General features: G+C 42.9%; 1 protein-coding gene across 2 annotated transcripts in view; it reads right to left on the minus strand.

Moving 5' to 3' along the window:
* wdhd1 (WD repeat and HMG-box DNA binding protein 1) overlaps positions 1-12685 on the minus strand; it is a 42789-nt gene that overhangs the window by 13305 nt on the left and 16799 nt on the right. The window contains exons 9-16 of one of the 2 annotated variants that reach the window (XM_039009926.1): positions 11096-11202; positions 8044-8203; positions 7476-7659; positions 3492-3676; positions 3022-3206; positions 2379-2620; positions 2051-2188; positions 245-401 (exon numbers count right to left, since the gene is read on the minus strand). In XM_039009926.1, coding sequence (XP_038865854.1) covers positions 245-401; positions 2051-2188; positions 2379-2620; positions 3022-3206; positions 3492-3676; positions 7476-7659; positions 8044-8203; positions 11096-11202 — 1358 coding nt within the window. Of the gene's footprint in view, positions 1-244; positions 402-2050; positions 2189-2378; positions 2621-3021; positions 3207-3491; positions 3677-7475; positions 7663-8043; positions 8204-11095; positions 11203-12685 lie in introns of both variants that reach the window. The other variant, XM_039009925.1, reaches the window with a different exon arrangement.

Here is a 12685-nt window from a genome sequence, read left to right on the forward strand (position 1 = left end):
CACACTTTTGGCATTGTCTCAACCAGCTGCATGAGGTAGTCACCTGGAATGCATTTCAATTAACAGGTGTGTCTTGTTAAAAGTTCATCTGTGGAATTTCTTTCCTTCTTAATGCGTTTGAGCCAATCAGTTGTGCTGTCACAAGGTAGGGGTGGTATACAGAAGATACCCCTATTTGGTAAAAGACCACGTCCATATTATAGCAAGAACAGCTCAAATAAGCAAAGAGAAACAACTGCTTTACCTGAGCTGCTGGGGGTTCTCATGCACTCCCACCACCCAGTAGTGGTCTGACTTGCCCTTGCAGTTGTCCCTGGTGTTACACACAGGTGTCCACATGTTTCCCAAGGAGCGGTTTAGCAGGCGCACCACGCCCTCAGAGTCGATGAAGCATGGGGTTCCTGGAAAACAAGTGATGAATAAGTGATGTGCAAGAGATTGGAGAATGAAGTTGGCTCTGTACAATGATTCGTTTGGCATTTTTCCCACTGATGGTTAAGGTAAGGATCTGGCAAGAGCAGGCTGTTCCTAGATCTGATTTATGAAGTCTTCGAATAGATAATTGGTCTAGCCTTTGATTGTCGACTGTATTATTATGGATACTGGATGGACTGGTTACCTTATGCTACGCTCCAAAATGTCTATCCATGAGTCTGGGAGAGAACGTTTAGCCCTAGGCCATGCTGTTTGTTCACGGTTGGAGAGCCCGTGGCAATACAGAGTTTGGGCAAAACGTCAACTGTCGCACAGCGAGAGCATGCTCCTCAAAAAGTGGTTGATAAGTAGAGTGAAATAAGCGTCCTTATATTTATTAGCTGCTCATATTCATTTGATGATCCTCTGTCAAACCGAAGTAGCCTACCCATCATTGAAAAACGGACGCAAAAATACAAAATATGCATATGTGAATAGCTGCATGCATGAACCAGACATATCAATTCTGGCTTTATTCATAGCCTACATTAGACCAATCATCACAACGTCAGCCACCTACCATATTTTGCCTACTCAACGTAAAGTCCCTAATAGAAAACGTACTTGCATGACTTCTATAAACTGCATTGCTGACCATCATATAGGCTATACGCGACCTCTCAATGCAGTTACTGTAGGCAATCTCCAAGTCACATTCACCAATCTCCAAACTATCTTTGTGGAACTGGCAGAGGCTCAAAATGTCAACCGCAGCTACTCGCTGTTAACAAAATGGCTGGTACATTGTGTCCACAGACACGCTTGAGGAACTAGAGACATTTGAAACACCATGGGACAATAATAAAAAGGAGGGCACAGGCTTGACTCGCCAGATTCCCCGGGGACTTGATCAACCGCGGTGCTATCCATGGTGCTATATCTCCGCTACTAGGCCTATTTGCTTGTCGGTTTGTTTAGCGGAGAATCGGATATGTTCCCCGTGACAAAGTCACCACAATAAGCGGTGAAGTAAAAACAGCCACAACCTTCCGAAATCCCCCTGATAGCCAGGTGCAAGGGGAGAGAAAAGGGCCAACAAGCTGGCTGACTTCTTTCAGCCAAAGGTAAGCGAAAACAAATGCAATTTTCACTAGGCTGTAGGCTAATAACCTCGTAATATTTTAAGTCTACATTTAAACTAGGCTACATCAACAAATTGTGTGTCGACTTTGACAGAACTTAGTGTTGATTAAATTGTGACAAATACAACAAGAAACCATAAAGCAGATTCCTGTCCGTATTTCTCCATTTACAGTGGTATAATTATGTCCGATTTTCTTTGCTGGTATTATTTGCTTTTAAAAGCATTTCTGATTTGAGCAGGAATACCGGGATATTACCCCGATTGTTGCAATTTTCTCGGGAAGGAAAATGTGTAGACTTCTAGGAAAATATTACGCCCTAATCCTTACCTTAACCATCAGTGTGGAAAACGCCAAACTGATCTTAGGTCAATGTACAGAGTCAACTTCAATCTACAATCTTTTGCACATTTTTCAAAGAGTCTCCCGTTTGGTGTCTACTGAACACGCCCCAACAGCAGCCAGCATTTGAGAAGAGGCGTGGCCTGACTCACCCTCGGCTGTGAAGCCTAACCATGATAGGTGAGATTTGCGGGAGAGGGGGAGGGGCTCCCCGTGGATGACCTGCCGTCTCTTGTGTCCAAACTGCAGCAGCTGGACCCCTAGGGCCTGTTCTCCGTCAAACCCTGTGCCTGAGGACAGAAAAACACAATAGCGGTTAGATACGCCTTATCAGAAGTAGAGCTACATTGCCCATCATTACCCGTCATTATGCTTCTAAGAGGATTGGGACTCTGTTTTGCATCTGATGCTTGTTTTCTCTGTGCATTTGTATGTGAGGGTCCGTCTGTGTGTGACAGCAAACATGCACACGTGTCCTACCTCGGTGGTAGACGACGAGCAGTTGCTCCCCGTGCCCAGCCATGCAGACCACGGGTCCGGGCAGGCTGAACAGCTCCCTCTGCACCCCTCCGATGGAGAAGAGGCGCAACATGAGGGCACTGGTGGCAGCCGCCGCCCAGCCCTGGCCCAGGCATAGGGCCCGCACGTCCTCCCCCTTGGGCAGATCCACCATCCACTCCTTGTTGGTATCCCACGATGAGAAGTGAAGGCACTGGAGCTTACTGTGGAGGGGAAGAAGGGAGGGGAGAGAGATACAGTGAAGCGGCTTAGGTTCCCGTTTGAAAAAAATGGGTAATCAATTTCAGTGTCTTCGCTAGATTGTGGTGCCAATAGGAAGAGGTCTTTCACGAGAGACTTGGGAACATCGAAATTGATTTCCCTTATTAATCCACCAGTTTGGCTAATAAAACTCAGGCAAGGCTCATGTGTGAAAATGTCCCCAGAAACATGAATAGCTAATATCTAAATATCCCAGTTAAGACCATTAAAAACTTCACGCAAACATAACGTCGTATACAGTCCGTTCTAATAAGTGAGCCACACAAAAGTACGTAGAAATACGTGTGGAAAAGGATGCCCTGTCTGTTTGAAGTGTGTAGCGGCCTTTAGATATGTGGTCTACCTGGCGAGCTCGTCGGTGCCGGGGCAGGCAAGCAGCACGGCCTCCTGGGAGAGGTCTGCCACGGTGTGGCCCAGGGAGTTGGTGAGGTGCATGGCATGGTGCACGGCTGTGTCGTGGAACTCCACGTCAATGGCGTTGTCCTGGTCGTCATTGTAGCCGCGCACGATTCCCACCGAGTTCCACATCTGACAGAAGGAGTACAGAATACATTATCTCTGGGTTAGACGGCTTTGTGGATAACTCACATAGACTACTTTTGAGGTCTGAAACCATCCGACAAACAAGTTGATTTTTGGATTGCAATGTCCCTTTAATAGGGCATGTAAATACATCTCTAGACAATTCATGAAACTTATTATTTCCTATATTTATACAAAACCATCAACTTTAAAAATAAGACAACCTGAAACATCATTAATATAAACCTTTCAGGCAAGACTAAAGCCTGAGTTGTGTGGGCTGGCTCTCACCATGAAGCGGTGCATGAGGTGTGCTGGGGTGGATCCTGGCTGGAAAGCCTTCTGTGGCGGGGTGGGCATTGGCCCGTCATAGACGGGCCGGAGGGGAGCAGCCACAGCAACGGGGGGCACTATGGCGCTGCCCGCATCGTCGTCATCAACAAACTTATCCAGCCCCAGTTTGAGCGAGCCTGTGTCTGTGGTAAATGGGAACACATGCAATACAGCTCAGTGACTTTGTTTAAGCAATCCCAGTCTTGAATTAGGATGACAAGGAAAGAGAAATGTATGTGCTTGTTAACAAGATTCAAGAGTACTTTGGTAAAATTAATGGGATGTATTGTTTCTCAGTGACTTTCCCACAATTAAAGCTGGAATCCTTAAGTGTGAAACTGCCACGTCCGTTTGGGATATTACAGCAAAAAAATAAGTTAATGCAAACAACAAACACATTTTCCTTCCCCCTAAGACATCATTGCACTGCATTAGAACAACAGAATACGTAGTGCAATATTTTTACCCTGCTGCTCAACTCAGTTTCGCCAACAAAACAATAACAAAAGTGCCGGGGGCGAACAGTGGTACCATTTCCACTATCTTTAAATTCTATGGCAAAGCCCTCATGGGATTCTTTCAATGTCACATGCACAAGTACAGTGAATATGCCTTTCTTGCCAACTCAAAACCCAACAATGCAATAACAATGTATTACTAGAAAAAAAACATAAGAAATATGAAATACGTAAAGTAAGTAAGCGCAATATATACAGGAAATATTTAAATTCAGCTCCAATACCATATTTACATGTGCGGTGATACTGGAGTGATGAGGTAGATATGTATAGGGTTAAGGGGACTAGGCAACAGGATATAAAATAATAAAGTAGCAGCAGCTTGCATGCGAGTGGCGGTGCAAAAGTGTAGTCAGTATAAATGTGCATATTATGTGTGAGTGAGCAAATGATGGAGTGAGTGTTGGATTAACAGTGTGTGTGAGTGTGTAGGGACCTGTGAGTGTGAATAGAGACAAGAGAAAAGAGTGCAAATATTGAAATAAAAGGTCAATGAAGATATGAAGTAAACTCTGTACATGTAGCTATTTTGTTAACTATTTATCAGTCGTATTGCTTGGGGATAGAAGCTGTTCAACAGCTTCAATAGAGGGTTCTTACAACTCTATTGTATCTGTGTGAACTGAGTGGGCCTCGGAGATTTAACACTGACAGGAGATTTACGATGTCTTTGGGTGATACCACATTCCAGAGCATGAGTTAATGTTTATGTTCTATATGGTACCAGGGAGAGATGGCTCAGGGCCAGACTCTGGTTTCTACACAATGAGAACAATTTTTAAGACAGATACTGTCTGAATTATAAGCATCTTTCATACAAATCTTAACCTTGTGACCCATTCCATACATCTGTTGTTCGTCATGTAGACTGAAGGAAGTGTATCTTTGCTATAAAATACCTTTGTACCTTTGTCTTGGGGCTCTTAACGAATCATCTGAGGGTGATTCGTCGACCTGCCATCACTCAATCGATTCACTTTGTGTGTGTTGTATTGACCTGCTCCCTTATTAATAAGTGAATAAAGATTTAGTTGAAATATGACTCTGACTTGTGTGATATGTTTGTCTCTCCTCATTTGATAGTAAAGAAATTAACCACCACAGAGAGGCACTGTCTCACTTTTTTTTTTCTCTCTCTAAGACTTTTGATACAGTTGATCATGCTATACTGAGACAGAGATTGTCAAGCGTAGGTCTTTCGGAGCATGCAGTTGCATGGTTTGCTAACTATCTGTTTGATAGTGCACTCAATTTGATGGGCTTATTTCTGTTAAATTGTCTGTCTGTAATGCTGTGCCCCAGGGCTTTGTACTTGGTCCTCTCTTATTCACTATTTATATAAATAATTTAGACAAATTGGCAAAATGCACAACCTTAATTTTATGCTGATGATACTGTTATTTATTGTTGTGCCTCGTCTCTCACAAAAGCTTTTCAGAACTTGCTAAATGCTTTTTGTACTGTTCAACATACCTTGTGTCAATTGAAGCTTATCCTCAATGCTGAAAAAACTAAATGGTGTTTTCTAAAGCAAGAAAAAGACCTAAACCTTTCACCTATTACTACCTGTCAGGGCAATGAGATTGAGGCTGTAACGTCATAAATATCTTTGAATTTTAATTGATGACGGCCTCTTAAATTGCATATTCAATAAATTACAAAAAAATTTAGGCTGAATTAGGGATTTTATTTTAGGAATAAGGCCTGTTTATCCTTTTGAAGCCAGGAGGCTAGTATCAGCTACATTTATACCTATACTAGACTATGGTGATATTTTCACTCAGTGTTTGAGATAAATTGACACCCTTTACCATGGCGCATTGAGATTTATTTTAAACTGCAAAACTCTTACGCTCCACTGCACTTTATATACCAGGGTTGGTTGGCCTACTCTAGTCACTCGTAGGCTCAGTCACTGGTATACATTTATTTACAAAGCCATTTTGTGTTTACTACCATTTTTATTTGGGCATTTTTATTTTTCAGAAATGTGGTGGGTACTCTGTTTGCAGGAACTTATCCTGCTTATTGTTCCAAATGTCCAAAATGAATTTGGTAAAAGGGCTTTTATGTACTCTGCACCATCGGCTTGAAACGCCTTACAAAATAGTTTTAAACTTGAAGAACTAAAATCATTGATGAAGTTTTTTGAGGCTGATTCCTTGACCTGTCAATGTTTTTAATTAGCTGTTTTATGTTGTTATACTTCTGCGATTTCTATGTTTTTTACTAGATTACTTGTAGTTTTTCATGTCCGTCTAATTGTGTAATGACTTGGTGCTGCCTATCTTGGTCAGGACGCTCAATGAGCTCTTCCGGGTTAAATAAAAGGTTAAATAAATAAATACAAATAAATCATTGGGCAGAGCACGGTTGGGTCTTCCTTTGTAATCTGTAATGAACTGTAGCCCCTGCCACATGCGGTGGGTGTCGCAGCCTGTGTAATATGATTCCACCGTAGTCCTATATTGTCCTTTTGCTCATTTGATGACTCTGTGGAGGTCATAGCAGGCCTTCTTGTACTTATTCCTGTCTTCGATCATAGCATCAGGGTGCTGTATGCGGTAGCCCTGCTCTTTAGTTTAGCGCCAACCTCAGTGTTAATCCAGGGCTTTTGAATGGGAAAGGCGCAAACCCTCACCGTGGGTACAACTTTGCCGATGCATTTTTTCAAATGTAGCCGGTGATGGAGGTGAAACATAGCAAAGCAGTCCTGTAGGATACTCTCTGATTCTGGTGACCATTTCTCAACAGAGCGAATCGCATGTACTTTCTGTTTCAGCTTCTGCTTGTAAACAAGAAGCAAGAGTACGGAGTCATGATCTGATTTTCCAAATGGCGAACGAGGGAGGGCCTTGTATGCTTGCTTGTGGGTAGACTAGCAGTGGTCTAGGACTATTATCCCTAGTGGCATTGGAGATGTGTTGATGGAAGTTGGGCATCACGCCAGCAACCAGAAAGGTAGCCTCCGGGTGTAGGGTTTGCTGCTTGTTTATAGCCTTGTACAGTTCGTTAAGCGCCAGCTTGTTATTTTTATTGTCCTAAGGTGGAATGTATACAGCAGTCACAATAACAGCTGAAAACTCCCTTGGGGAGTAGAAGGGTCGGCAATCGCCTGTCTTCTTGACAGGCGAAGAGTGGGACGACACTTCCACCGCACTGGAATTAGCACACCAGTTGGGAGTTCATGAAGAGGCAAACCCCTTGAAAGACAGAGTTAGAAAGTCTACGGAAAGGGCCACATATCTGAAGAGTCTGTCTATTTAATTAATTAAATACTGTAGCCATGCATGGTTTACTGCAGTGTTTGGTTTTATCTAAATGAAACCCAGAGGTATTTATCAGCTCAAATAATTGCTGTTATAGAAGACGAGCCAGCTATGATACTTTGATCAGCTATGTACGACGCACATCGCTTTCTCACCCAGTGAGTTCTCGTCGTCGAGGAAGGCACTCCTGTTCCGTGCTCGCCCCGTGGCAGGCATGAGGTCGTCGTCATCGTCCTCGTCCCCGGGGTTCTTGGCGGGTGAAAGGGCGCCCTCGCCGATACCCTCGTCCATGGGTCTGTCGTCGTCATCGTCGAAAAGATCGTCGTAGCTGGCTGGAGCCTGCTAAAGTAGAATAAAGCTCACTCCCAAAGACAGCATGTTATCGGGAAAGACAACCTGTTCTCAATGACTTACTGACCTGGTTCAATCACGGTTTATAAATAACATAGAACTGTGGAATGGACATCAAGATCTCTATTGAAATAGAGGTGAACGAAGCAAAGAAACATGGCAAATACTAATAGCATCAACGTTGACCCTAGCTCTGTAGACTAAGCAGATCGAGCACAACATGAACTGGTCCAAGAAGACCATGCTTGGGGTCAATTCTGCAAACAAACAGACAGTATTAAAGTGTACCGATCCCAATATTGGTTAGAAGTGAGTTAGCAGTGGCACATTTGGGTGGGATAGAGAAGCCTCCATGTAAGACCAGAGACTCACCTTGGTACTCTTTGCAGCCGTAGTGGAGGAAGAAGAGGATGAAGAAGAGGAGAGCCCATCCAGCACGCCAAGACAGCCCTCTGTGTCGGTGTAGGCTATTTGACCGCCCGAGGGATGCCAAGCCAGTCCACACACGGTGTAGCCCTTCTCATGCGTCTGCCTACCGAATGGACAAAAAAATTCATGTCAGTGGATTCCACTTTCAATTACTTGAGCATCTGATTTAGTTCTACCTGGAGTGTCAGATGTGTGGTGTGGGGGGGGGGGGGGGGGGGGGGGGCCCGGTGATTGGTACTAGGGATGTTAACGGTTAACCATTAAATAGGAAAATACATTTGACCGATAATGCTTATCGGTCTATAGATCATTTGCATAATTCAATTGGCGCTTGTGTATTTTTGTTAGTTGTCATGTATCTTATTTATCACACGCACACAGCATACAGAGAACCTAGTTTGAGGAGCGGAATAGCCCATCACCGGTCAGACAGCACAAGAGCACCTCTTCAAAAACCTGGTACTGGAGTGAAACGTGCTTTTACAAGGCCAGTCATTGCCCGTTGTGCAACAATAGCTGCTTTATTACAGGAGAATGTTCAATAAATGGCTATAGCCTTTTGACTGTAAGACGATAGAAACATGCAACAAGAGCAAGCCTATTAAAGTGGAACAGAGTTTTAGCAACATGAAATCTTATTAAAATATGTACATATTTACCCCCAGGAAGAATTACATTATCTGACAAGTGAGCACTTAGCTATATGGTCATCACTCACCCACTCCTCCAATGACAAGACTTCCATGTTTTTTAGCTTGCTAAATAAATAACTAGGTACATAAATAGAAATGCTAGAAAAAGCACAATGAATTCGTAAGCCAGACATAGCCTAGAAAAAAACATGCAACTGCAGCCCAAACTGGTCAAACTAGAAGTTCAAATATTAAAACAAAAAGGAGATCATATTTGCAGATCTGTATAATATTCTGCTACCATAATCAAAAACTAATTTTATAACTCCAAATAACAAAAATGTAGCTATAGGTTGTTGTAACATTTAAACATATGTTGCATTGCATGGATCACCGACTGCTGAGGGGAGAACGGCTCATTAGGACAGAATGGAGTTAATGGAATGGTATCAAACACATGTAAACCATGTTTTCGATACCATTCCATTCCAGCTTTATTATGAGCAATTCTCCCCTCAGCAGCCTCCACTGCTCAAAATGTATTGTAGTTGAGCAGCCAGCCTAGGCTACTGCAAACGTTGCTGTAATAGGCCTACATGTTTCTTCTTTGCATGGTGTTTGGTTGCAGGTTTTGTTTTTTGGTTGTTCATTGTCACACTTTAAAAAACCAAAGCAGGACTGCAACATTTTAGTAGCATAGTCTGACTGTGGCATTTGTCTGTACACTTTCCCTCTGCTGCACGCTGTAAACAGCACACACGAAAGCAGCGCCATTGTAGTTGAATTCAAAGATGGGAGCGCATCAGACTGTAACTTCATGAAGTAGATGACTCAACTGTTGACTCATTTATACCACCTACTGGGGAGCCAGGCCCAGCCAATCAGAACGAGTTTTTCCACACAAAAAAGCTTTATTAGACAGAAATTCTCCTCAGTTTCATCAGCTGTCCGGGTAGCTGGTCTCAGACGATCCCGCAGGTGAAGAAGCCGGATGTGGAGGTCCTGGGCTGGCGTGATTATATGTGGTCTGCGGTTGTGAGGCTGGTTGGATGTACTGCCAAATTCTCTAAAATGACGTTGGTAGAGAAATGAACATTCAAATCTCTGGCAACAGCTCTGGTGGACATTCCTGCAGTCAGCATGTCAATTGCACACTCCCTCAAAACCTGAGACATCTGTGGCATTGTGTTGTGTGACAAAACTGCACATTTTAGAGTGGCCTTCTATTGTCCCCAGCACAAGGTGCACCTGTGTAAAGATCATGCTGTTTAATCAGCTTCTCGATATTAAGGGCCTTGGTCAGGAATGTGACCAAGAACCTGATGGTCACACTGACAGAGCTCCAGAGTTCCTCTGTGGAGAAGGGAAAACCTTCCAGAAGGACAACCATCTTTGCAGCACTCCACCAATCAGGCCTTTATGGTACAGTGGCCAGATGGAAGCCACTCCTCAGTAAAAGGCACAACAGCCCGCTTGGAGTTTGCCAAAAGGCACCTAAAGACTCTCAGACCACGATAAAACAAGATTATCTGGTCTGATGAAACCAAGATGAAACTATTTGGCCTGAATGCCAAGTTTCACGTCTGGAGGAAACCTGCCACCATCCCTACAGTGAAGCATGGTAGTGGCAGCATCATGCTGTGGGTATGTTTTTCAGCAGCAGGGACTGGGAGACTAGTCAGGATCGAGGGAAAGACAAATGGAGCAAAGTAGAGAGAGATCTTTGATGAAAACCTGCTCCAGACTGGGGCAAAGGTTCACCTTCCAACAGGACAACGGCTTTGTCATTATGGGGTATTGTGTGTAGATTGATGAGGGGGGGAAACTATTTTATCCACTTTAGAATAAGGCTGTAACGTAGCAAAACGTGGAAAAAGTCAAGGGGTCTGAACACTTTCTGAATGCACTGTAAACAAATGTGTACACAAATATGGAAAATTTCAGGGACATGGGACCAACACGTTTCTATTTTTGTTCAGTATAAGTAACTGTCAGTTCCGCTTTAAACTCTTAATGAAAAGTGTACTTTCCTTGTATGCATGCATGCACGTAATATTACTGTTTGGAAAAAGTTAACCGTTTGTTGACCGGTTAGTTGGCACCAAAATGAACCCAAATTTGCATTTCTAATTGGGAATATTGCATTGTTTCCATTGTGCCAGGCAAGATCAGTCAAACCCAATCAAGTATTTGAAAAAAATACACTATTGAACTTATATTGAACCCAGCTCTGCACAGTTCCACTCAAATGCTTCAACCAAAGCAAGGAGAACCACAGTCAGTCGAGTTGAAATATTAAATTAAATCAATTGAGCGAATCGAATATTGCTTTCTAGGAGTTTCAGTGTGATTCTGTCTCATACCTTTCCACACACAGCTTGCTCTCCACGTCCCAGACCGTCAGCAAACCCCCGATGCTCCCTGTAGCCAAGAACTTCCCACAGGGCGACCATGCCACGACGTTTATTGCCTGGTGGAAGGAGCAGGGAATGGAGAAAGATGGAGAGAGGAGGTGGAGGTGAGAAAATGACTCATTAAAGATGGAAAACCACCCTTTTAAATGGGAGCAACAGACCATTTTCCATATCGTTACCAATGTATACCAAGTGAAGTGTGGGTGAGGTGGTTTATAGGGCGTGCAATGCTTTTCTAATGAAATAACACATCAGTTTCCAATAACTGCTGTGAAATAAAGTTACAGTTCAATTAGTGCTACGGATGAACAAACCTTTAATATGTTTCATGCCAAACTTGCATTAAGTTAAAAATCAATGGTTCAGGTTATGGTGTTCCTGTAGGTTTACGGAGTGTAGGGCTAACCCTAATTAGTCGACTGGTCGATTGTTTGGCGTTAGGCTGTTGGTCGACCGAGATTGTTGTTTCAGTCGAGCAGTAACAGACACATACACAAAAGTTTGGACGCGCCTACTCATTCAAGGGTTTTTCTTTATTTTTTACTATTTTCTACATTGTCGAACAATAGTGAAGACATCCAAACTTTGAAATAACACATATGGAATCATGAAGTAACCACAAAAAGTGTTAAGTTGAGGACAGAGGGCGCTGTTTTCACTTTGGGGGAAAATCGTGCCCAATTTAAACGGCCTCGTACTCAATTCTTGCTCGTACAATATACATATTATTATTACTATTGGATAGAAAACACTCTCTAGTTTCTAAAACCGTTTGAATTATATCTGTGAGTAAAACAGAACTCCTTTTGCAGCAAACTTCCTGACAGGAAGTGGAAAATCTGAAATCGATGCACTGTTCTAGGGCCTGCCTATTAATGTCCTTGATATTTATTAGTATAGATGCACTTCATACGTCTTCCACTAGATGTCGACAGGCAGTGAGAGAAGAAATGGAGTGTATAACTTGATCTGGGGTCGAATAATAGCTCTCGGCATGACGTGTCACCAGTTTCCTGTATTCTGGAGAGCGCGTTAAGGGACCTGGATTTGCCTTCTGATAAGCTGTCATTATGGACGACTAATATCTCCGGCTTTGATTTTATTTGATACATGTGACAATATCATCGTAAAGTATGTTTTTTCAATATAGTTTTATTAGATTATTGAAATTTATTCGGGGCGTTAGGCGTGTTGCGTTGTGTGCCTTTGTTCAGGAAGGAGAGCTTAGCGCCACTTTGCTAGCTTTCCGTGCTAATTGAAGAGGACATTCTAAATCCAAACAACGATTGTTCCCGACAAAGGACCCCTTGTACAACATTCTGATGAAAGATCATCAAAAGTAGGACCCATTTTATGATGCTATTTCATATATCTGTCGAACATGTTGTACTAGTCGTTTGCGCCCAGATTTTGGGTACTCTCTCGCTATACCTAAGCTGGATGTCGTAATGAAGTTATTTTTAGAATTCTAACACGGCGATTGCATTAGGAACTAGTGTATCTATCATTTCCTATACAACATGTATTTTCTAGTAACGT

The sequence above is a fragment of the Salvelinus namaycush genome, chromosome 15 (assembly GCF_016432855.1).
Source record: "Salvelinus namaycush isolate Seneca chromosome 15, SaNama_1.0, whole genome shotgun sequence".
Classification (NCBI taxonomy): domain Eukaryota; kingdom Metazoa; phylum Chordata; class Actinopteri; order Salmoniformes; family Salmonidae; genus Salvelinus; species Salvelinus namaycush.